Source organism: Pseudophryne corroboree, chromosome 9 (assembly GCF_028390025.1).
Source record: "Pseudophryne corroboree isolate aPseCor3 chromosome 9, aPseCor3.hap2, whole genome shotgun sequence".
In the NCBI taxonomy this organism is placed as follows: Eukaryota; Metazoa; Chordata; class Amphibia; order Anura; family Myobatrachidae; genus Pseudophryne; species Pseudophryne corroboree.
Genome location: NC_086452.1, coordinates 432,634,394 through 432,661,384, shown reverse-complemented (window position 1 = coordinate 432,661,384; position 26,991 = coordinate 432,634,394). Strand labels below are relative to the sequence as shown.

General features: G+C 41.8%; 1 protein-coding gene across 2 annotated transcripts in view; it reads right to left on the bottom strand.

The window, feature by feature from the left end:
• Nucleotides 1-22,453: 22,453 nt before the first annotated feature.
• Nucleotides 22,454-26,991, bottom strand: part of RYBP (RING1 and YY1 binding protein) — a 163,989-nt gene continuing 159,451 nt past the window's right edge. For both annotated transcript variants that reach the window (XM_063941037.1, XM_063941036.1), the window contains exon 5: nt 22,454-22,990. In XM_063941037.1, coding sequence (XP_063797107.1) covers nt 22,738-22,990 — 253 coding nt within the window. In that variant the 3' untranslated portion in view covers nt 22,454-22,737. The remainder of the gene's footprint in view (nt 22,991-26,991) is intronic.

The following is a 26,991-nucleotide window of genomic DNA, read 5'->3' as shown; positions in this document are numbered from 1 at the left end:
GTAACACTGTCAATATTGGCAACTTAGTATCAGTTCATATAGTAACTGTTGCACGTGAATAGTATAGCGGCTACAGACGGAGTTAGAATGTATCCAATTACCTCCTTTGTAGGTCCAGCGGTGTGGTCCTACCCCTTGTGCCGAGCGTCCTCGGCAATGTTTGATATGTCTGTGGGGGTTTGCCTTTTATTTTCACCAGCTGTAAATTCAGATTGATCCACGGGAGGGTGGATGTAGAGCCGTTCTGCTAGTAGAGCCGCTTGACCCAGTAGAAAGTGACAGAGCCCTCCCGTGGATCAATCTGAATTTACAGCTGGTGAAAATAAAAGGCAAACCCCCACAGACATATCAAACATTGCCGAGGACGCTCGGCACAAGGGGTAGGACCACACCGCTGGACCTACAAAGGAGGTAATTGGATACATTCTAACTCCGTCTGTAGCCGCTATACTATTCACGTGCAACAGTTACTATATGAACTGATACTAAGTTGCCAATATTGACAGTGGGGGTAATTCCAAGTTGATCGCAGCAGGATTTTTGTTAGCAATTGGGCAAAACCATGTGCACTGCAGGGGAGGCAGATATAACATGTGCAGAGAGAGTTAGATTTGGGTGGGGTGTGTTCAATCTGCAATCTAATTTGCAGTGTAAAAATAAAGCAGCCAGTATTTACCCTGCACAGAAATAAAACAACTCACCCAAATCTAACTCTTTCTGCACATGTTATATCTGCCTCCCCTGCAGTGCACATGGTTTTGCCCAATTGCTATCAAAAATCCTGCTGCGATCAACTCAGAATTACCCCCAGTGTTACAACACAGCCTCCGTAATACAATACTCTCCGCAGAGGGAAACTGAATTTATTTATGCCAATGATACAACTGCTGGCCAGCAAGTAATATTATTTATTGTATAAAGTATTTTCTATATTTTAAGATCACTAACTATAGATGCTATTATAAGTATAAATAAAAACAAATTATTTTTAATATATATTTACCGGCTCTGAATATGTTTATTGGAATATTAGTATGAACCCATGAGCGCTTGACGTCTTTTCTTGTTGTTCTTTATTGTTTAAAATAGGGGTGTATACAGCCCCTTTAGTCTAGCGAACGTGGGCTCAACAATTATTATTTAAAGAATATTAACTCATTCAATACTGACACAGGCGCTTCATTTAATCTCCTCTTTTATATGTATTGCTATACCTTATTGCTCACATTAAGGGTAATGTACGGCCTCTACAAGGTTACTTAGCTGCCCACGTGGCCGCGTAAACATATCAGGTGTAGCTAGGTGCCATGGTGCCGGAGCAAGGTTGTGTTTTGGCGCCCCCCTCTCCTGTACTGAATTGGGGGTCTAGCCAACTGGACCTTGTGGAGCTCATGGTGAAAGTTTCCTTTGGGTGCCCCCAATGTTTAAAATAGGATCAGTGTGTGCCAAACGCTTGCAACAATAAGGGTGTGGCATTACAAATGGTTAACATTACTGCCTCACAGCACTGAGGTCATGGGTTCGAGTACCACCATGTGTGGAGTTTGTATATTCTCCCCGTGCTCGGGTGAGTTTCCTCTGGGCAGGCCCGGTGCTCCCCCTGCTCTGCATCCCTTCCCTGCTGCTGCGCCGTCCTGTCCCCCCTGCTGCTGCCAGCTGCTGTGACTGTCACTGTATGACATGCAGCAGCGCTGGCAGCAAGAAAAGCCTCCTCCCCTCCCGTCACCTGTGTGACAGCGGCCAGTGTACAGATCAGAGGAGGGGGCGAAGCTACATGGGACGGAAGGGGGCGGAGCTACATGGACCAGGATGCTGTACAGAGGGAGACTGAAGAGTAATTACAGTGGCAACCAGCCAGACTCAGGTAAGTGGAGGGTGAGAGAGAAATGTACAGGTATGTATGTATGTGTGTGTATGGTGGGGGTGTGTGTGTGAGGTGTGTCTGTGCGCCTGCATTATGGACGCTATTACTGGGGGGGGGCATTATGTATAACGACGCTACTACTGGGGGGGGGGCATTACGTATAACGACACTACTACTGGGGGGGGGGCATTACGTATAACGGCGCTACTACTGAGGGGCATTACATTTACAGACTTTACTACTACTGGGGGAGGCATTACGTATAACGACGCTACTACTTGGGGGGGCATTACGTATAACGACGCTACTACTGGGGGGGGGCATTACATATAACGACGCTACTACTGGTGGGGCATTACGTATAATGACGCTACTACTGGGGGGGGCATTACATGTAAGAAAGCTACTACTACTGGGGGGGCATTACGTATAAGGACGCTACTACTCCTGGGGGGGCATTATGTATAAGGACGGTACTACTACTGGGGGCACATTACTTATAAGGAAGCTACTACAACTTGGGGACATTACGTATAAGGATGCGTCTACTACTGGGGGTGCACTACGTATACAGACGATACTACTACTGGGGGTGCACTACGTATAAGGACGCTACTACTGGGGGTGCATTATGTATAAGGATGCTACTACTACTGGGGGGGCATTATGTATAAGGATGCTGAGTACTACTGGGGTGCATTACATATAAGGATGCTACTACTACGGGTGGGGCTTTACGTATAAGTTGAATAAGATTGTGCTACTGTGTGGCGTAATTTTAAATGGTGGTACTATTGTGTGGCCATGCCCCTTCCTGGCGCGTGCAAAAGGCGCGCGCTGACCCTTTGTGGGATATGGGAGGGCGCGAATTTATAGTTTGCAGGGGGGCGCCGAACACCCTAGCACCGGCCCTGCCTCTGGGTACTCCGGTTTCCTCCCAAAATACAAAAATATACTGCTAGGTTAATTGGCTCCCAACAAAAATTAACAACTGGTAATAATAAACAAATAATGGCTTCACTGGGCAGGTGCGTGGCCACAAATAGTACCCATTCACATTACATTAGAAAGAAGTGCTGCAGCAGCCGGAGCAGAAAGAGGTTCTGCAGAAGTCGAGACAGAAAGAGGTGCTGCAGCAGCTAGGGTAGAGAGAGCAGCTGCAGCCTCTGAAGTAGAGAAGTGCTGCAGCTTCCAGAAAAGAGAGAGGTGCTGCAGCAGCGGGGGCAGAGAGTGGTGCTGCAGGACAGAAGTAACCCTGATGCACAGCTACAAGCAGACAGTAAGACGTATAAAGGGGGCGGCAGAGTTCCGGCATGTGCCGGCTGTCAGTGTCTCCTGCTGTCCCCTCTGGCCTGCCCTGTTCCCTACCTTGTCTCAGAGGCCGAGTGGGTGTGCGCCCCCTCTACTTCTCCTCCTCTTGCTCTGTGGCTTCCAGTGGCCCACGGGAAGGGTAGGGCAGTGCGCCCTGTAACTTTTTTGGCGCTCGGAGCTCGCGCTCCACCGGAACCACCCTCGCTACACCCCTGCGTGCACCGGACCCGTACTGCGCTTGTACAGTACGGGTCTGTGACATCGGTGGGGGTGACTGCCTCAGTTTCTGATCTCTGATGGAAGATTTGTTGTATTTGCGGTGGCCAGCTTGGACAACACCAAGGGCCAGCAGCTGGTCTATGGTGTCGCAGGTGATCCGGATCACTAATGCAAGCAGATTGACTTATATGAGACGCCTCCTGCTGCATTACCATATTAGTGCAATAGCTGCTGCTCCCGTGTAAGCAGCGGTGATTGCACCACCAACCACATCTATAACAGGACCTATCTGCAGATCTCCTAGTCTAACTGCCCAGTACCTACCACCTCACCAACCCTTTACCTCAATTCACTCATTGGCCGATATGTCATTGTTTTCGCACCAGAAGCCACTTGATGGCAGCCATCGATACAATAACATTCTTGCTCTGCACGTGCACAATGGCTGCCAGCGCCGCATTTCAGCTGGCTCCCGCCAGGGGAGCTGATTGCGCCCATTAGTTTAGTTGGGTTTATCCACTTTACATGGACACAATGGGCCTAATTCAGAGTTGATCGCAGCAGCAAATTTGTTAGCAGTTGGGCAAAACCATGTGCACTGCAGGGGGGGCAGATGTAACATGTGCAGAGAGTTAGATTTGGGTGGGGTGTTCAAACTGAAATCTAAATTGCAGTGTAAAAATAAAGCAGCCAGTATTTACCCTGCACAGAAACAAAATAACCCACCCAAATCTAACTCTCTCTGGACATGTTATTATATCTGCTCCCCCCCTTGCAGTGCACATGGGGGGTAATTCTGAGTTGATCGCAGCAGCAAGTTTGTTACATAGTTGCCTACCCTCCCTCATTCTGCAGGAGACTCCCTGAAATAGCAGCAATCTCCCTCACTCCCTGAATGGTGCAGCAATCTCCCTGAAAAAAAGAAATCATAGATACATACATTTAAATGGTATCATCAGTGCCATTTCCATATATTGGTTATAAGGCACAATATGATCCCTATGCTACATGCATTTTAAAGATTTCTTGTGGCCACTTACAGTATATGGAACCTGTTGTAAAACACAATACACAAACAAATCTTGCAAAATATAAGAGTCTTTTAGTAGATCTTACTAACTTGGGGGTCATTTCATTTGGATGTAAGTCATTTGTATGACACGCCTCTCAGATGTAGCAGTACACGCCCGCACTGATAGGTGTTACTTTCACAATCTCCCTGAAATGCTTTTTCAAAAGTAGGCAAGTATGGTTTGTTAGCAATTGGACAAAACCATGTGCACTGCAGGGGGGGGGGGCAGATATAACATATAACAACTCTGAATCACCCCCAATGTCTTTGGACACAGCTGCTGTGTAAAAATATGTAAAAGCCACAGGAGGAGTCTGTGTGAAAAGACACCCACAGGTGGCTTCTGTGATCCGCTGCTGCTGCAGGATTGGATCACCATTGGGCAGACATTGGCCATCTGAGTGAGCCTAAGCTTACCCAGAAAGGCTACTGGAACTTTTCTGCCAGGGCCAGGAAATCTGTGCTGGAAGATGCAGACCCTGTTCTGGCCCTTTGTATGCTGATCTAAGATTCATTAGAAATCAGCTTATTAACTCACAAGGAACTAGTAACACCCAGGAGGCACGAGGCATGAGGCACCTTTTTCAGTGATACTTTATAAAAGAAGAGTAATGGAAATTTGGTAACCTTAGAATTGTGCTACCTTGTACTACAATCTACACAGTCTATAACTGTATATTGCCATTTTTCATATTCCTCTCACCTCTTTTTTTATACCAATAAGCAAAACATAGGAGTTGTTTAGTTAATGTCCCATCAAATTTCCACTTTTATAGAATACGTCACGCAGTTAAATTGCGAGTTCAGGGCTATGGTAATAGCAGGATATACAGTACACTCACTTACCTGCAGGCAAACCGGCTCACAGCTAATTGAGTGGCCTCCATTATATTATCCTGCATGGTATTGCGGCTTACAACAAAGTGATGATGCGGTTAACATGCTCGACAGGTGCTTTGAGTGCTACCAAACACTTGAAAGCGCTATTCCTAATATTATCAAGGGGTTTGAACCGCCATCTCTATCCAGGGAGGGTCTTTTGAATTGTGGAGCTAATCAATTGCTACTGACCCTACTGGCCAAACGTGTTATTCAGGAAGCAGAGACTAAAGCAGTTCCAGAGATTGCTGGATTGGCTCCAGGTACTAGCTAGTTTCCGGTGTCCGGGTGATGTGATTAATGTTGCCACAAGCTACTGTATATAATATACACACAAAGCACTTTCACCTATCTATCATAGAGAGAATTTCCTTAGTGTATTACGCATCAATTGGTGGACATAAAAAGAAGGGAACTTGCAGTGCCAAATGACCAGCTGGTTACACAATAGTTGTTTACCTTGCATCATGGTGACTTACAGGTAAGTTGTACAAGGCTGGCAAGCAATGTTTAACACATTTCCCCAAGAACCACTGAAAGTCAGGCATTTAATCCATTTCAAGCTTCTCACACTCACTTATACAAAGCACTCACCCACTCCTCTCCCATCTACATCTCTGACCTTATCTCCCCTAATGCTGCTTTCACATCGCAAAACCTGCTTTTGAAACGGTTCTTTAAACGGGTCTGAGCAGTTAAACCCCCTTCACATCGCATGTTGTAACCAGTATATTACCATTTCATTACCTTTCACACTGAACCCGTTTCAGCCATACAAAACAGTGGTTGTCATTTTAAATGTTTATTTCCTGCTTCTGCCTGGTGAGATCACACATGGAGACAGCCTATCACCTTCTGGGGCTTGCAAATACCGTTTCAGACCCTTTCACACTGCACAATTAAACGGGTCTGAAACGGGTAGGACCCTGCTTTTTTACCGTTTCAAAATACTGGTATTTTGTGAACGGTAAATTGAAGGTGACCCTTTCACATGGCAGCTCGAACCGTTTAGGAAGACAGTAAAATCGGCACATTACCGGGTACAAGCTGCGGTGTGAAAGGGTATTACTCTCCCACCCGTCCTCTTCGCTCTGCTAATGCACGCCGACTCTCCTGCCTACTAATTACTTCCTCTCACTCCTACCGCCAAGATTTTTCACGTGCTGCTCCATTTCTCTGGAATTCCCTACCTCTCCCCCTCAGACTCTCCACCTGTCTACAGAACTTCAAACAGGCTCTCAAGACCCACTTCTTCACCAAACCCAGCTAAATCTCATCCTATCCCTCTGTTCCACACTCTCTATGTACCCCGTCTGTATCACCCCTGTCTGTCTACCCCTCCCCTTTAGAATGTAAGCTCTCACGAGCAGTGCTTATCCTTTTCTTACTTTAATAATCTTCAACTGCACCAAATCCAGCACTTTTCTGCCACCTGATACTTATTCCAGTGTCATCTGCTGCTGTAGCTATGTTTATTTACCCTGTATTGTCCTATATTGTCGTCAACTGTAAGTTGCTGTTTTCCTGTTTTGATTATTTGTTTATGTACTCTGTAATTGGGCGCTGCGGAACCCTTGTGGCGCCATATAAATAAAGAATAATAATAATAAATTTAATGTACTTGAAGAAACCAAGGCCCTTCCCCTCTCCCACAACTAGAAAGGACACTTGGAAGCCCCTAACGTCAATTTTTTGGCCTTTGCATGTTTTCAGGCAACGGGACACAATGCCACCTGAACTGCATCGTGATCCACCTCAAGCCTTCCTTGAAGAGAAAGGAGCAGAGATTGTGCTAAATATCCCCAGGTCCTGCCGCCCCCTTGTGACATAGCACACCTCCATGCATGGGTTATAGCTATCGCTGCTGACATCTCGTAACATATAATTCTGTGGCGTCCAAGGACAACTACAAATGTGGCTATCCATCTAGAACTAAGAGACTAAACCTGGTCCAACTATGGAACAGTATGTAGTCATTATGTGACACTCAAAATGTTGACATGGCCTGAGTGTCAACATTTAGAATGTTGATATGGACTAAATGTTTACAGTATAAATGTTGACATCCCCAATATCTACAGGCACAATGCCGACACTCAGTCCATGTTAATATTCGGGATTGGCTGCGGAACCAACCCTCAATTAATATCCCTTTATAGCCATTTAAGCTTCATCTAAGCTCCATTGCTCCCTTCCAGTAGCCACATCTAGATGCTTTCCCTAAATACTTCTCATTTGGACGCTTAAGAATATTGCGTTATCAAGACAGAGGACATTAAACACAGTGCAGAATACAGTTCATTCAATAAATGTATTACACAGATGATATCTAACTTCAATCTCTATAAATTGTGAATGTCTTGCTGGGATTCAATATATAAAATTATTTTTTCCCTCTCCTTGAAGAAGGGAAGACGTTACCAGATTGTGAAGTTTTCTGACAAAGTGTTAGTCATTTATTAGCGGTCTTCTACAGTCCCGGAAGCCCATTCTTCAAAGATGTTGCTTCTAATTAATTAATTTTGGTGGCAGAGATTGACTTTGTGTCTCTCGCTGAACAGGATAGGGTGAACGGAATACTTGGTGACCTAACCTCTTGTATTTACATAATAATGACCAAGGAAAAAAATTGTATCAGTTCTGAATGTTAATCCTCATCGCTGAAGCGTCACAAAACACCGCTTCTTGTAGCAGTCGGTATAACAAATCCTGCAAAATCACACCGTACAGTAAACCAGAACAAATACATGTATTACACAGACAATGTGACACTGAGGTTAGAGCGGGCCAGGACAGTAGGGGGTTGACGCTGTAACCTTATAAAATCCCACAATTATCCAGGGTAAATAGTAAATTTATAAAGATTAATTAAGTACGGAAGGCTCCGTTATGCTGCACGTACAGGATTCTATGGACCTAGGCCAAGATCAGTTCCAACAATGCAGGTGTCTACGGAATACAAATTAGATGCCTAACAAGGGTGCACATTGCAGCACACAGCGAATGCTCTATGGGTGTTTATTTCTAACAGGGAAATAAAGTGTCAGCTGCATCTGCTTATCATCCACCAATTGTTCATGGCATTAGCAACGGGAAAACAGGCAAGGTCACTGTGCATCTGTAACATATTCACAATATATTTTCATTAATGAAAACTATAAATCTTGACAATGGGAAAGCGGATACATCTCGGGGAGAAATGTCAGCTGCTGTGAGGAAATCCTTCAATCGTTTACAGCTCAGGCTTCTGTCAAGCGCAATATCTCACAAGTAGGAATAACGCCATCTGCCGCAATCTGTCTGGAGGCCATCAGCAACAGAGACCAGGGAAAGATTTGGGCAAATTTATTGCTTGTACGGAATTTGTCATTTTGCAAATTCACTGAGGGCTGGTTGGAACAGGGATGGACAGTAATAGGACAAGCGACTTCCATGTCTGTCTAATGTAGTGTTGCCCAAACGCGGTCCTTAAGGCATCCCAACAGGCCAGGTTTTAAGGCTATCCCTGCTTATGCACATGACAATCAAACTGAGGGGGGGAGAGGGGGAGAGAGAGAGAGAGAGAGAGTGTGTGTGAGTGTGTGTGTGAGTGTGTGTGTGTGTGTGTGTGTGTGTGTGTGTGTGTGTTAATTATATTTGCAGAGCTGTGTTTACCAAGTGGAGGGTACAGGAAGGATGTTTTATGGGAGCAGGGAAGGAAACCAGGTGTACAAGCAATTAAAAATAATTTTTAAACAAATTCTTTAAGAAATAAATATGTATTAAAAATAAACGTAAACCCTTCCTACAAAACTATGTTTAAAAAAATAAAAATAAATTATTGCGATGATCAACATTTATATACAAGGCACCATACCCAGCGGTGTTAATTCGTTTTTTTTAACCGTATTAAAAACTTGTAAAATATGCTAGAAAGCACTGTTTCCAATGGTCAGGTTCCATCTGCGCTGTGGTTTTTGCCCCAAAGCTTGTTCTGTCTACATACAGTTACCACACACAACAGCAGTGTGGAAGCTTACAGTGCGCTACAGCTGCCAGTGACAAACGCGGTACTCTCATTAGGTACGGAAGTTTCATTTCACTCTTGCCGTGTATTTAGTTTGTATGTTCTCCCCATGTTGGTGTGTTTTATCCCAGTGATCAGATTTCCTCTCTGCAAAAACAAACAAACCAACAACATACTTGTAGGTTTATTGGCTTCTGACGGACCCGATTGTGCTTGTGTGGTATGGAACTTGGGGGAGATTTTCCAACCCTTGGAGAGCGATAAAGTAATAACCAATCTTATGGCCCTCATACATCTGCAACTGATTGATGGAACTTTCCGATCTCCCGATTCCGGGTTTAGGTATCTAGGATATTCGACGAGGTGAAAAATTTGCATTCCCTAATCCCAACGCAAAAATGGTCTGATCAGCAAATTGGGGATTTTACCATGAAGAATTTCCCGGATTCTCCGGCAAACCACCGAGCGGCATTTCCATCACTTGCAGGGATTAACCCCTATCTGACCCCCTGAGCATGTGTTGTGTTTTATTTTTTTTTTGTTAAATCATTGCAAAACTTAATTTCTTATTTCCATGATAAGCAATTATAATTATCAGGACTGTGCGTGTGCGCACAGTTAATGCTAATGGTTAGCATTAACTGCGAACGCCTCTCCCAGATTGACAGGTGGATGCGTTCACTGGGCAACAACCCTCCATTTCCAAGGCGGAGACAGAGCGTTGCGAGGGCGTCGTTGGTGAAATGGAGGCATGGTGGTGCAAACGGGGGCGTGATCGCATCACTAGCCGGGAGTTTGCATGTTGGACGGCCTTGCCCTGCGATAGGCGGCCCTCAGCATTGAGCAAAAGGATTGTAAAATCTGCTGTTTAGCAGAATTTACAATTCTTACTGAAAAAGGTCCAAAGTTCGGAAATTTGTTAATTATGCTCCTAAGTAGCGAAGGACTTGGGGTAATATTTGGCCACAACATTAGCACATGCGGAAATGGGGGCACGGGCACTTGCCTTGGGGGCATGCCATGAGTCCATGGTTGTGGCCTTGTGGCACTCCCATCGTCTTCGCATGCCAACAGAGCAGAGCGCTGGGGGATGAAGCTGCTCAACCAGGCCATCAGGCACTTGGCCCAGCCCATCAGACCTTCTTGCATTTGTCAGATGGCCCATATGTCCTTGCCTTCAAGGCATTTAGCGATTTGCATCTAGTTCACTGATGACGACTACTGTGCACAGATAGTGTAAGTACCAAGCTCTTGTCACACGAATACTCATACACTCTGCGAATGCGGATTTCTACAATGGTTCTGATTATTTGCATAGCTGAAAAACTCAGTTGATAGAGGAATTGTTTTTAAAGATTTTTAGAACTTCCAAAATTTTCCAGCTGCCATAAAGGTTCATGAAAGTCAAGCGGCTGAAGTTTTCAGAATTTGGAACTACAAAAAATGAATAATAAAAGTTGTAAAAATAGAACCTTACATTATGCCTTGGAATGTGTTTTTACGTAACATTTTGGTTTGAGACTTGCATAAAAAAAACGACATTTGATTCAACTGCGCGTTTTAAATTATATATGTATACCTAGCTATCTAGACAAATATGTTGATTAAAAACACTTGGTTGTGAAACATAACACGATGTCGTGTAAATCACACAAGTGTGAGGGAGTCTTAGCGTTTGTTTGGGGGGGGGGGGGGGGGGGGGGGGAGTTGAAAGACGTGTTCACCCTTCTCGTTTTACAGAGCTCTTGATTTTCACTCCGCAGTTCCATAAATCTCCATTACCTCTCAGTTCACATTGGAAACTATGAAGCGTGACAGCAACAAAAAAAATTCCAAGCTTTAGTTTGTCATTTACTTGCTTTATTTCTATAGACTCCCAGCAGCTGAAACATCACATTATTATAGCTTGGAATTTCATTTAACTCTTTTAGGATGTTGTCTAATTTTAGAAACACTTCTTACAGCTGCACACAGTTAAAAAAGAAATGTGAAAAACTCATGTCGACCTAGTTACCGTCAACCAATAGTGGTCGACCTAGACACAGTCGACATAAGTCTTGTCGACCTAGAGACCGGATACCATAGAGTGCTGCCGGGAGCACAAATATTAGGGGTACTGGACACATAGGGCACAACCATCTTGAGTACTGAATCAGTCTTCACAAACATATGGCATATAACGACCTATATAGTGTCACTACTGCGTATAACAGTATTTGCACTATGATGATGTTAGCACTTCTTAATAAATTAATAGGCCGCATAAAAAATTAAATAAGGGATTAAATTACAGCCACACAGTTCTGGGTTGTACATTACTGAAAATAGAAGCCAGCAATGTTGGCTGACAAACAAAAAAAAGTAGAAGCTTAAGGCAACTGCAACACAACACCACCTACAGCAGGGCTGACCAAACCGGTCCTCGAGATCTACCAACAGTTCATGTTTTCCATGCCTCCTGGAGATCTGTAGAATGGTCAGTTAGGAATGAATGCAGCACATCTTATTTAGTAATGTCTACACCTGTGCACTAGCTAGGTGGTCTAGAAAATGTGAACTGTTGGCAGATCTCGAGGACTGGTTTGGCCAGCCCTGACCTACAGGAATGGGTCCTGAGAAGGGGATATGGCACTGAATCTGAACGAGTCTTTAAATGAAACCCCAATTTATCAAGCCTTGGAGAGAGTGATAAATAGCACAGTGATAAAGTACCAGCCAATCAGCTCCTAACTTCCATGTTACAGGCTGTGTTTGAAAAATGACGGGAGCTGGTTGGCTGATAAACACTGTGCTATCTCCAAGGCTTGATAAATCTGAGCCTTAAAGTGATATTTATAATTAACAAAAAAGTTTTATTTTTTTTAGAAATCAGGCTATATATTAGGGGCTCCAACATTCTTAACACAAGGCCGTGGTAACTAAAGCAAGGAAGAAAACTAAGATATTAGACATTCCATTTAGGAATGTACAGCCACTTTTCATATAGTAGTGGTATGTATCATCTCAACTACATTTAATGCTTAGGACGGGATGTATCAAGTATTGGAGAGAAGTAATGTGGACTAGTTGCCTAAAACTGCCAATTAGTTTTTAACTGTAATTTCAAAGACTGTGCTAAGAAAATGACGGTATCCGGTCTTTAGGTCGACAACACTCAGGTCTATATGAGCTTTTCGATCCCCCCCCATTTTTAAAAACGTTTTCATACTGTACGATCCACGTGGACTACCCTTGCCCGAAGTTCGCTCACCATGCGAGGGGACACAGTGCACTAATTGGGGTCACCAGTCACTTCACGAAGAAAACGACACACGAAAAAATTTACTCATATCAATCTAAGGACCGTGTCAACCTATTTCAGGTGTCGACCAATAGTGGTTGACCTAGTGACTGTCGATCCAATGATCCACAGCAGAAAATGACAGGTTGATTGGTTACTTTGGGTAACTGTTCCACTTTATCTCTCTTCAAGGCATGATACATCTCCCCTTAGTGAGCACACTTAGTTTCCAAGCTAGGTTTATGCAACTCGAAGGAGAATGTGCAGTCAGCATTTAGAGTGAAGGGTAGATGGAGGAAAAATGCAGCCTACTCCAGAGGTTCCCAAACGCGGTCCTCAAGGCACTTCAACGGTCCAGGTTTTAAATGTATTCATGCTTGGCCACAGGTGACTTAATTATCACCTAAGTTTTAATAATTTAACCATTTGTGCTGAGCCATGGATATACCTAAACCCTGGACTGTTGGGGTGCCTTGAGGACCGCGTTTGGGAACTTCTGGCCTATCCTATTGTTCTGTGCCCTTGACCTGTCCAGTGTTCAAGTGTAAGGTGAATAATCCCTATTTGAAAAGCAGGTTAGGTTTGGTGATCAGAGTTCATTATTGTAGTGAAATAGCCAATGGAATCTATTCTTAAGGGCTCATGTGACTTAAAATAAATGTAAAAAAATACACAAACAAAAACAATTGCAGCACATAGCAATGTATTATAGAAGCTAGTATGCTAAGAGAGATCCTACAGTCACCAGAATGGCTGCCTGCTGTGATAAGCTTATATTGCACTGCAGCCAAGTGTATTGATTAAAGGGATTCCCAGCTGGTGCCAGGAGGTTTTGCAAAAGTTATTGAATGAAATGCCTGGTAAGCCTTAACGCATTTGTTCTAAATTTTGGGTGTACAAAAACGATCGCATTTCACAGCCCGGCAGATTAGAGGTGATATGTAATCAGAGAGCACAGAGAAACGACATCCCTGATCTGCACATTGTCAGATATAAAGTTTCAGCTCCTCATTTCTGCTGTGCTAAAATTACATCACGTACATTGGTAACCATCGTTCTTTACAGTGTGTACCTGTTGCCCCACAGAGCGGGAGCCGATACCCAATATCCAGACTCTTTATTAGGAACGTGACACCACTGGGGCATGAAATATAAGTGGCACACAACACAGCAATAGAAAAACCAGCCTATTCAATAAAAGTTACATGTGTGTCATATGCACAAATGAATTATTGCAATAGATTACCCTTTAACGGTGGCGCCTTGGAACGGTCTCCATTACTGTATATGGTGCTGTTATCATTAGTATATGTTATAAGATCCCTCTTATTCTCTCAGCCGTCTTATCTTGCACTGGGCGTCTTCTGGAATTCCACCCCTTTGTAGCCGCTCATCCCTCGCTCTTAAGTTGTTAGTATTACCATAACTAATCGATGACATGTTCCTACTTTAGCCGCTCACCAACTGCACTTTGTACGAAGATCTGTGGTTCTAATTGTTACTTGTGTTTTATTTATGTTTTGGCTAATGCAATGTTCTGTTTGCCTTTGTACGGCACTGCGGACCACTTGTGGCGCCATATAAAGTGTAATAATAATAATTTATTATTATTGTTGTTGTTCCCAACCCCAAACACTAGTCTAACAATAACCTAACCCTTTATCTTAAACTCTTAACACTAAATCCCCTTTTCCACTACTAAAGCACGGGTCGCAGCCGGGAGCCTGACACGGGTGCTACCAGGCTGCGGCCCATGCTCAGCCCCCTTTCCCACTGCGCTCACCAACCCGGCATATTGCCGGGTTGGTGACGCTGCTAGTGACGCGGCAGGGGCGCAGCGCCGCCCTTTCATACAGTGTAAATGGGAGCAGTGTCGCATCGGCACGGATTTCGTATACACTACAACCCTACCCGGATCATTCTCGTGTCCTACCCAGATAGCTACCCGGGTAGGATTCACGGGTCATTTGATGCGGGTTTTTGTGGTGGGACCCTTTTCCACTAGCAAAAAACACGGGTAAATGCGTGCCCCCGTGCATTTACCCGTGTTTTTTGAGCTAGTGGAAAAGGGTATTATACACAAAACCCTCACAATTAATCCTGCTACCCTAACACCCCCAAACCCATACCCTTAATCCGAACCCTGACCGAATACTCTAACACTAATACTCTAACCAGACCACTAATCCAAATCTAACCCTTAACCCTAATAACCGCACCCTACAAGGGCATACTAAATGGGCCAAATGGTTCTCATCTGCTGTCAAATGCTGTGTTTCTATGTAAGATAAAGTATTCTAAGTGAATTTGTCTTTGGTAAATATAAAGTTGATTAGCCTGTTAATTCGCTACATAATTTACACAAATATAAGAGTACAGGAAACAATGATTATTCCACTGACCTGATCACTGTAGATGGATTTCACTTTAAAATAACATTAACAAATACATGTTCGGTATTTATTACCGGCGTCCGGAATGCCGGCCGTCAGTATACAGACAACGGCATGCCAGTATGCCGGCAGCAGAATGAGCGCAAAGAGTCCCCTGCAGGCGCAATGGCTCTGGTTCTGTTCCCACTCTATAGGTGTTGTGGACACCCACGAGTGGGAATAGTCCTGTTTGGCTGGTATTCCGGCTGCCGGCATTGGCAGCTGTCGGGATTCTGACATTGGTATTCTGAACGTCAGGATCCCGACAGCCAGCAACTTAAACGTTTTACCACAAATACATATCAAGAAAAGCTTAGATATTAAGTTCATTTTTACTATTTTATTTGTGAAAAAAAAAACTACAAGCAAGAGGTTCATAAATAGACATTTCTAATTAAAGCAGGAAAGAAAAAAAAAGGAAAAAAAAGAAAAGAAAAAAAAGATTAAGTGGCTTCTAGGACAGCCGTGCACATGCTAGCAACAGGAATATATTAACATCTTTATTTTGCTAGACAAAAAGCAGTGTTTAATAAAATTTCCCGAAAACATTTAGAGACCTGTGAATTTCTGACCATTTCACAAAAACCACCATTCGACAATTTTAGCATGAAAAAAAAAAGAAAATCTTAATAAAATAAAAAAAAATAATTCCTAAAATGCTTCATAGACTGTACAGAAATAACTGTTAAAAGCAGAGTACAAGCCGCCTTCTCGGAATCAGGAAATAAAATAAAAAACAAAAAAAATATTACACAAACATAAAAAAAAAAAAAAGATCACAAAGATAATGTTCTGACATGAACAAGCATTCCATAGATGTTGTTGGAAAAACAAAATAACTAGACTACAAAACAAAAAGACAGAATGTAACCAGCTTTACACAGTAAATAAAGGTTACAAGTCATACGTAACAACAGAATCGATTGTGCATTGAAAACATCTATGTTTCAATGTCTCTCTAAATGTTGGCTCTCAAACCACGTTTGGTTATATACACGCAAAAGAAAAAAATAATATATTTTTATATAGTCAGCAATTATTAAAATTTTCAATAATTTAAGATGCAATAAGCTTAAAAAAAAAAAAAAAGAGGCGGCGGGGGGGGGGGGGGGGGGGGGAGGTGAGAGGTGGGTGGAGATAAATGGTTTAAAGTAAGGCAGGTGATGAGGTCTCTAGAGGTGCTGCCTAATATTTATTGTGTGTTTGTCACTGATGCAATCCGGCAGCAGCCATTTTGAGGGCAAAGGTATTTACAACAATATGGGCTAAAAATTCCCCAGGAACTAGTTACAGGACATTTACCCTCAATGTCCAAGGTAGTTCCTACAGAGTTGATAGAATATATAGAAATGCTGGTTGAATGCTATATATATATATATATATATATATATATATATATATATATATATATGTGACCAGCGGTTGGCAGACCATACAGATGGTGGGATCCCAGCTTTTAGATGGCCAGCATTGGGGAGTGGGGGGGGGGGGGGGAGTTGGGGTCAGCGCAACCAAGCCCCTTGTGCTCGCCACAGGTTCTACACCCTCAAGTGGGAATAGTCCATGTTGGTCCGCATGCCGACTATCGGGCTATTCACATGCCGGGATCCCGGCATATATATATATATATATATATATATATATATATATATATATATATATATATATATCAAAAATGGTGGATAAGATACTTCAGAGCGACCAGTGGTGTCAATGAATATTATAATAGGAGGGTAAAATTTAAAAATTTATTAATCACAATAAAATTTGCACCAATAGAAGATATAGAGACAAACCACAATAAAAATTTTTAAAAAACCACAGTAAAAAATATATAAAAATTATACGATCAGAGATAAAAAAGTCAATACAAAAATATCACCAACATATACAGAAATTTGCTTAAAAAAGGGTATATACTTGAGGACTCAATTTAAAAAAAGTATCGATTAATAAGATCAACTATTGGTAAAAAAAACAATATCTTAACTTAAGAGAAGGTAGGGGATACCTACCTTCTCTTAAGTTAAGATATTGATTTTTTGTATATGTATCTGTATATGTTGGTGATATTTTTGTATTGACTTTTTTTATCTCTGATCGTATAATTTTTATATATTTTTTATTGTGGTTTTTTTAATTTTTTTATTGTGGTTTGTCTCTATATCTTCTATTGGTGCAAATTTTATTGTGATTAATACATTTTTAAATTTTACCCTCCTATTATAATATTCATTGACACCACTGGTCGCTCTGAAGTATCTTATCCACCATTTTTGAGATTACTTGTAAAACACCTTACCAGTGTTTTTTACTTAAGACATGAGCTGACGCCCTAAATATATTGATGGGAGTGTACATTTTAGGAGTTGTTGTAATAATTCTGGTCCATATACTAGTACAAATTGTTATCGCTAATTGGCGCTGCTCAGCTTCCTCCTTTTCACATATATATATATATATATATATATATGTGTGTGTATGTATATATATATATATATATACACACATACACACACATTTTTCAACCAACAAAATTGCTGCGGGCTTAGTATGCGAAAGGTAAGCTTTAAAAACATTTCTTCCTACCAAAATATATAAACAGGGGCGGGGTGGATCCTTGCTTTGAACGTTCTACTCTTGCATGATGCAACGGTTCCAAATTGCACACAATAAGCTTGTTATCTGTGAGATTAGAAAGATTTAACACTGTGTTGTATGCTTCAGCCCTGTGCCATGGACACCTACAAATACAATCTGCTACACAGGAGTCGTTTTGTGGCTTACCAGACCTTCGTAAGTAAGGTACGATTTAAAAAAAAAAAAAAAAAAAAAGTAAAAGTTTACTAAGTTTGAAAAAGAATAATGAAAATGGGTCCACTTGGGAAAAAGGCATTTTGTATGTTCTATAGCTACAGAATTTACCACACAAGAAACAATTTAGGATATAAATGCATAATTCAATTGTGCACATCAAATATACTGAACATTACATATAAGTCACCTTGCTTCAAGGCGATATTTTATTTTTATTTAATAAGGTTGTCCACCTTTAGATGACTGGTTGATTTGTACTTGTACTAAGGTAATTTCAACTATATACATTATATAAATAAAATTGTACAGAAGAAAAATTGTGGTTTATTGTGTTGCCCGGGAATACAAAAATGGCTCTGCAGAGACCAAATTAGAACTGCGTCCTATTCTCGGACACAGAAACCACTCTACCAGATTATATAAATAACATGGATGAAATACTGTAGACAGCAGGCAGCAAATTAGAAGCCAAAGAATAGATTTAGGAAGTGGATTCATGAGGGGTGGTTAAAAAAAACACTTTAGCCTCATTTTCATCTGTAAATTTGTACATATTTTATTAAAAAAAAAAAAAAAAGTTATTTTAAATGGGAAGCAATTTTTTTTAGCCTTTGGAACCCTAAAATTTCAATGAGCTATTCAATTTTACCTTCAATTTATTTTTATTTTTTTAACACAAAAAGTGGTTGCACTGAAAAGTCAGGCAGGTAATAAGGACAACAGAGATTAAGTACATAGATGTGTAAACTCTCAAAGTGCTGAATAACCTTGTTTTTTTTAACAATGGGTTAACAGTTTTTTTTATTAAATAAGTGCAAATATATTGCCTTCTATATGACTCATACAAGTTAATTATTATTTTTTTACTAAAATCACTATTTTGTTTTCAGCAATTAAAATGACGTTTGTGTTTTGGGTTTTTTCAGCAATGTATTTACAACACTGGTCACTCTTGTTATAAAGGCATGACTAAAGAAAATGTGTGTGTATATTATATATATACACACACACACACACACACACACACACACACACACACACACGTATATATGCCTATTGCATATATACACACACACATATATATATATATATATATATATATATATATATATATGTATGTATACACATACACACGTATATATGCATAATATATATATATATATATATACATATATATATACATATACATACACACATACACATATCCTAATAAAATAAAAAAATTGGCAGATGGTAAGTACAACACAATAAATCAATGTTATCTAAAGGTGGAAAACCCATTTATGTTTATAAACTGCAGAGAAACTACTTCACCCGATCAAACTGAAAGAAACGAACTTCACCAAATCAAACACCAGAAATAATACTGACTCTGGAAATTTGCTTTTATAGGGAGCAGCACAGTAAAGTTAAAAAAAGAACAAAAAGAAAAAAGGCACAGCTAGAATCTCAGACAATCTGCAGCTTGCACACGGTGGAGGATATAACGCACTGTGCAGATTGTGCTAAATCAACACGTATGGCTAATAAAAAACTGTAATAAGACATTGACACACAGCAATAGCCAAATTCATTCTAGAGAAACAAGCGAGGGCTTAATACGTAAAGCTATGTAAATGATCTCTCTTACTCCTCTAAGTCACAAATCTGCCTCTAAACCTAACTGCGGTTACTTGTACTCTTGTGGTAAGGAGACACACTGAGGAATGGTGAGCATAACATACATGATGTATGAAGAAAAGGCTTGTTGTAACATTCACAAATGTATACATTATATCTCCAAATGCCCTGGATTTATGGCTTCTGTTTGTACCTCTTCCCAACAAACTCCCTTACCAGCACAAACATGCACTTGGCATTCATGATGAAGCCTACCCCATATACCTCATTATCACCACAGCATCTCCAAAACATCAACATCCCGAATAGGAATGCTGGCGCCGGGACGTCAGAGAGGTAAGCCGAGGGGTGGTAGGTTTAGGCTGTGAGGGGGAGGGTTAGGCACCACCAGAGAAGATTAGGGTTAGGCTGGGGAGTTAGGGTTAGGCTGCAGTAAGGAAGGATTAGGGGGTAAGGGGTAGCTCGCTATCTGACCACGGTCGGGATTCTAAACAGCGGGATGCCGCAGCTGGTATTCTGACCGCCGGACTTTCAGTCCCGACTCCAATAAACAGTGATTGAATTGTGCTGGTGATTTTAATGCACAAGGAGAGCCAAGTCTGGAAAATTAGTTTGCAAACTAAAAATCTGCACAACATAATTACTGCAAATCTAGTTTTACTGAGATATCTGCATCCACATAATGGGCTTAATGTAATTGGCTCCGAGTCGCCGAAGGTGCAGGATCAGGTTGGTTTTGCCTTGTAAATAACTGCGGCTCTAAAAAAAATGATCAAACTTGCAAAGTCCCATGCCTCCTGCAGCTTAGAGGCGATTACATTTCGCTCAGGGAGGGATTAAGTATGGCTACACAATGACTGTACATGTATGGTGTGTGCAACCAGCATTTTCTGAAGAAGAATGATCATATGCTTTCTTTAAAATCCCACTGAAGTGAATGCAGAGGCAATTTAAGTCACCCGGTGTGCTGCCCAGCTCCAAATACGCTTAAAGCCGGAATATAAAGCATCCATCTGGACATATAGCCTTAAGGACACACACATACTGCTGAATGCTTACATACACTTCTGTATACACGTTTGTGAATGTTACAAGAATCCTCTCCCAGACCCTGTTTCGTGCACACAGTGTAGACAGTTCATCTTGCGAGACTAGGATGCAACTAGTGAATTTAATAGCAGCTCTGACATTATGGAGGTACGAGGCTCTTTGCACTTCCCACCTCAATAATGCCACCCTTTTCTACTCAATGCATAGGTGGAATAATTCAGCTGCCACACCTGTGTGTGGGCGACGGGTTCAGTTTGAAGTCTAGGTTGACATTTGCTAAACCTCTATCGCACGGGCAAAAATACAGGCGACATGAATAGGTTTAGAAGTGTTACAAGTAAAACAAACTCAGATGTAGGCTGCTGCCTACTAACACAGGATCTTATTTAATAATATGGTAACTATGAGAACAAGTGTGCTGTCGCATAGCAACCAGATTATAGCTGTAATTATTCGAATGCAGTTTAAAAGAAATTGAAAGCCAGCCTCTGATTGGTCGGTACAGATTGCAGCACATGTGCATAGAGAATCAATGGTATTCAATAAGATCACTAGCTTACAAATGAGACCTAAAGGACCATCTGAGACATATCCTTAAAATGTAATACTAATTGTCCATATTCTTTTGTCAGTTCGGTTACTTTGGGTTACGACGCTCTTGCGGGTTAGAGGGCCACTAAAAGTGCAAGCTAGTCTTATAAAGAAAAGGCATTTTGGAATATTCACAAACATATGTAAATCTTTCTATATAATGACAGGAGTTAAGTTGAAGATACATTGCAGTCAGGTAAATGCAGGGTTTGCCAACTTCGGTCCTCAAGAAACACAGACAGTTCAGGTTTTAAGGATATCGCTGCTTGAGCTCAGATGGCTAAATAAAAATGACTGTGGTACTAATTAAGGGGCAGTTATGAGCCGATTGGCTGGTACTTTCTCTCCTAGGTTTGATACATCTACGCCTAAATCACATGAGCTCAAGTATGGATATCCTTAAAACCTGGACTGTTCGTGTGCCTTGTGGACCAAGTATGGAAAACACTGGTTTTATAGTGTTTTGGCTGAGTTTAAAGGCCCCCTGTTACCACCAGGAGGTCTCGCGTGCATAGTTACAGCCTATGTTTGTATATGAAGTACATGTGTGTAACTCGGACATATGCATTTGTGAATATTGTTAGCCAGTGCTTTTATATATAAAGGATCTTGCATTTCTTGTTTATCGGATTTAAATAATTTATTAGGAATTATTCCCATTTACATATAAATATTGTGGCTGACAAACGTCAGCCATATTCTGCTAATTGAGGATTCCAATAATTGAGGATTCCATTGGTTCTTATTCTAACTGGATTATATGAGCAATACATAAGTGCAGGCTGGAACAGAGGAGTCACTAATGTGTTTGCACTCTTTTCGCTCCTAAAGCCGGCCAACAGAAGCTTCTGCCACCAAAACAAGTTGAGCGTCTGGTAGTTGGGGGATGTGATCAAAGTTTTCACTTCACAGTGTATCAAGCACCAGTGATTTTTATTATTCATTTTTTTTTAATGTATTGGTTTTAAATAACCATTTATATATATATTTATATATATTTTATGTATATATTGATGTATAAAAATTGATAATATGCTGTATTAGAGGAATGGGGTCGGGATAGGCGAAACCACAGCAAATTAAGGGATATAAGCAAGAAGCCAATAAGGGTGTGAATGCAATAAATAAAATCAAAATGGAAAGTTTAAAAAAAAATAATAATAATAATTAAAACCAAGTTGATTTGTATGTGTGTATACATATATATAAAAAAATAAAAATAAAATAAAGTAGATTTAGGCGCACATCCAATTACAAGTGATTTTCAGGGAAATAATATTAAGTAATGGAATAATGCAAGTATCAAGGTTCATTGTTGAGGGTACGAAGTTTATGGTTGCCACAATCCGGAGTTTGAGGAGAATTGTCCTAGCAGAGAACGCAACAGGTTGGGGTCCAGAAAAGGAGTGGGGAAAAAAAATTCAGTCTGAACAAATAATAAAAAAAAAAATATATAATATATATAATATTATAATAATAATAATCCAGGAATATAAACAGACAGAGGCAGTTGGGGGTCTGGGAACTCCTGGCCCCGATTCAGAGTCTCTTCTGCCAAATGTATGTGCAATATTTTTTTCCTTTTTATTTTTTTCTTCAGAAAGACTCGTCATTCACAACAGAGAGGTCGCCCTTAGGTGTTGAAGAACGGGAGGAACCCTTGTCTGTGCATTCCGATCCGGAACCGCTCTGGTTCTGCTGTTCCGAGCCTGCGCTGGATGTGACTGTGGATGACGAGGTGGAGGAGGTACGAGTCTTTTCTTTAAAGTCTGTGATTATTACGGTCACGTTGCCCACTGTTACTGCGAGCTGCTGTGCAGTACTCCTGTCCACGTTCTTCAGTCTGGGTCTGTGCGGGAGACAAAACAGGGCTTACTTCGGGTACAGATTCATCCCTTAAAACCCCCCAAAAGTTTACATTTTAACACATGCAAGTGTGATATGGGGAGATGTATCAAGCCTGGGAGAGAAATGAAGTGGAGAAGTTGCCTAAATCAACTAACCAGCTACTGTTAATACTAAGCCTATGCTAGATAAATGACAGTTAAAAGCGGATTGTTTGCCTTTACCAACTTCTATACTTTCCCTCTCTCCAAGGCTTGTTAAATATCCCCATAATGTGTAAGATATGGGATACTGCACCACCTACTGATAAATATATACATTATAAGTCATCTAGGGGTTTTGTGCCATTATAGCAGCTCTTGTCATCAGCCAAACATTAGGTTATACAACATCCACAACAACTTATAATATCTTAAAGTAGTTTAGATCATGCCCATTAGGGTTTTGCTGCTTTATCTAAACCAGACACTAATGGGCGAGATCGGCGTGATAATGAGCATCAACAGAGTATAGCCTAGGGGTGGGCAACAAGCGGCCCGCGGGCCGAACCGATCCTGCCTGGCCCCGCTGTCCCACACAGTGTGCAATGACAAGCGGCCCGACTGGCTGAGCCGCTCGTCATTGCGCTACGTACCTCCCAGACGCGGCGCCGCAGAGGAAATCCCGGTCACGTCACTGCTGACCGGGATTCCCACTGTGACGTCAGGCGCTGGGCGGCACGGGGGGCGGGGCCACGGCAGGAGCGGGCAGCAGCAGCGACTCTGTGTGGCACCGCGGGCAGCAGGCAGCGGGGATCTGGCATCAGGCAGCGGGGATCTGGCAGCAGGCAGCGGATCTGCCACTGTGAAAAAGGTAAATGGATCTGTGCTTAACTTTAAAAGCTGCTTAACTTTAAAAGCTGCTATATAGGTTCAGGGAAGGGGGGTTAGGAGGGGGGGGGGGGGACTGCTATATGGGTTTAGGGGAGAGGGGGAAGAGGGGTAGGGACTGCTATATGGATTTAGGGGAGGGGGGGGAGAGGGGTAGGGACTGCTATATGGGTCCAGCAGGGAAGGGGGGTAGAGACTGCTATATGGGTCTAGGGGAGGGGGGGGGTGTTTTCAGCACTGTTTACAAAAAAAAATTATTACTGGATTACTGTGTTTTTTTAGCCATCTTGGATTTTTCCTGTAAAAAAACTATGTATGTAATGTATATTGTGGTGTATGTTTGTGTAGTTTTTTATATATATATATATATATATATATATCTATATATATATCTATATATATATATATGTATCTATCTAAATTCAAAGAAAAGCAGCGGCACTCAACAGACTGATTTGCAGAAAAAAAGCCGTTTATTCCGGTCCTACGCCGTTTCGGGGGTGTACCCCGTCTTCAGGGACAATACAGAACAAATACAGTGCTAACATGCTCAACCTTATATACCCTTTAAACAAGTGCTCATGAATGATTAGTGTACAATGCCACTCACCTGTCCAGCGCCGACGATTCGCGGAAGGCACCACAGCAAGTAATCAGCCCCAACAGTGAGTGCCGAGCCTGCCAGTTCTGCTATATGTATCTATCTATCTATCCACACTATGTTTTTATAGTTATATACGTAACTATGGGCCTAACTCAGACCTGATCGCTAGCAGGCGATTTTTGCACTGCTGCGATCAGGTAGTCGCTGCCTACAGGGGGAGGGGGAAATCGCTGTGCAGGGGTGAGATCGCATCTGCAGAGAGCTGCACAAACAGAAGTTTGTGCAGTCTCTGCGCAGCCCAGGACTTACTCTTCTAGTGCGATGATCGGGGCCAGGGCTGAGTGCTGACATCAGAAACTCTCCCTCCAAACGCCTGGTCCCTCCTGCGTTTTTCCGGACACTTCTCTAAAACACTCAATTGCCACTCACAAACGTCCTCTTCCTCTCAATCACCTTGCGATCGCCGTGCGATCACTTTGTTCGTACCATCCCATCGCTGCCCGACGCTGCGGACCGGCGCACCTACACATTGCGGTGCATGCGCAGTTCAGACCCGATTTACAAGATATTTTGTGTGTGGCCCTCGACTATTCACTGGAAGTGTTAAGCGGCCCCCCAGCTGAAATAATTGCCCACCCCTGGTATAGCCCCTGTGATCTCCCTCACTTCAGACGTTGGATCGGGCCGCAATAACAATTAAATATCGCCCACAGAATCCGGGGAAAGTTCCCAGACCTGTGTGTTAACCCACTGTTTGCACCCGGACACAGACTAATTAACATGTATTTATTTTCGGCCTGCTGATAACGGAAAATAAATATGCGTTAAGTGCAGTGCTGGCTGCTGACTTTGGGGCTAATTGGATGGTTCCACGGGATCAATTAACCCGCGGTAATTTACTGCGGCTAATTGAATTTCCAGATAATTTTTATCATCTAATTTCTCTTGCTAAATTGGTGCTGCCATAATATACATTAAAGAGGTCACTACATACCAAGCACAGGCAAAACACTACAGACAATATAATGAGGGAACTCGGCTGTTCAGGGTACAGCGATAATGGGCACACCACAGAGCAATTCAATTGTTTTAAAGCTTCCATTAATTACAGTGCTCCCAAAAACTGAGCTTATCCACATATAGCGGCTAAAGGCATCTTAAGTCCTGGTTACGGTGCACAAACTATGGACTTTTTGCACATATCTGCTTGCCACCTCAGGAGCTTGCGATCAGAAGTGTGGGTTCTCTAAGCATTCACGCCCGAAGCAACATGCTCCATCAGTTTCCCATTAATTAGTGTGGCCTCCAAAACAATTAACCCCCCCCCCAAAAAATAAATAAATAAAAATAAATATATATATATATATATATATTTTTTTTTTTTTTTACTTGGGGCAGAGTAATCATCAAGTCAGTGACTAAAGCTTTGGGACAGACTTTCACGGAAATATGGTAGTGTGCATAGAAAATCTTCAGAGTAAAAGGCCTGTCTGTTTTTTTCAATTAATTTAAACAGTGTAAAATGGTATATATAGCCAGTAAAATGGAAACAATCCAAGTGCCAATTATTGTAGAGCAATGTTTTTCAGTCTCTCTTGCTAGATGGCGCTGTCGCTACATTGATTAACAATCTATTCAGAGAGCAAGGGCACCACACGTGCAGTAACACATAACTCAAATAAAAAATAATGTTAAAGGAAATGGATTTACCATTCTATAAAACTAGCTAACATCAAATCGAGAAGAATAATGAAAACTTTTCATCATATTATGATTGGCTTAAGTACTCTCCAAACTCTGTTCAGAATTCATCTGAAAAAAAACTATAATTTGCATATCTATCTACACCCACACATTCCACGAGAAACTCATTTAACCCGGTGGAATCTGGTTCTATATAGAAATTGCTTAATTTATTTATTTATTTATTTACACGCTCAAAGCAGATTTGTTTTAGGGAGATATCTTTTTAAATTACCTTTTATCCCTGCGACAATTCTCAGTCGTGATTTGTAACCTTCACATCAATGAACATTTGAGATTCACCTCGGATTTCAGAGCAATTGGTCAAATAAAATAAGATATTAAACCTACCGGTAAATCTTTTTATCCTAGTCCGTAGAGGATGCTGGGGACTCCGTAAGGACCATGGGGTATAGACGGGCTCCGCAGGAGACATGGGCACTCTAAAGACTTTAGATGGGTGTGCACTGGATCTTCCTTCTATGCCCCTCCTCCAGACCTCAGTTAAAGAACTGTGCCCAGAGGAGACGGACAGTACGAGGAAAGGATTTTTTGATAATCTAAGGGCAAGATTCATACCAGCCCACACCATCCACACCGTATAACATGGAATATACGCAACCAGTTAACAGTATGAACAAAACAGCATCAGCCAAAGACTGATCTTAACTGTAACATAAGCCTTATGTAAGCAATAACTATATACAAGCCTTGCAGAAATATGTCCGCACTGGGACGGGCGCCCAGCATCCTCTACGGACTAGGAGAAAAAGATTTACCGGTAGGTTT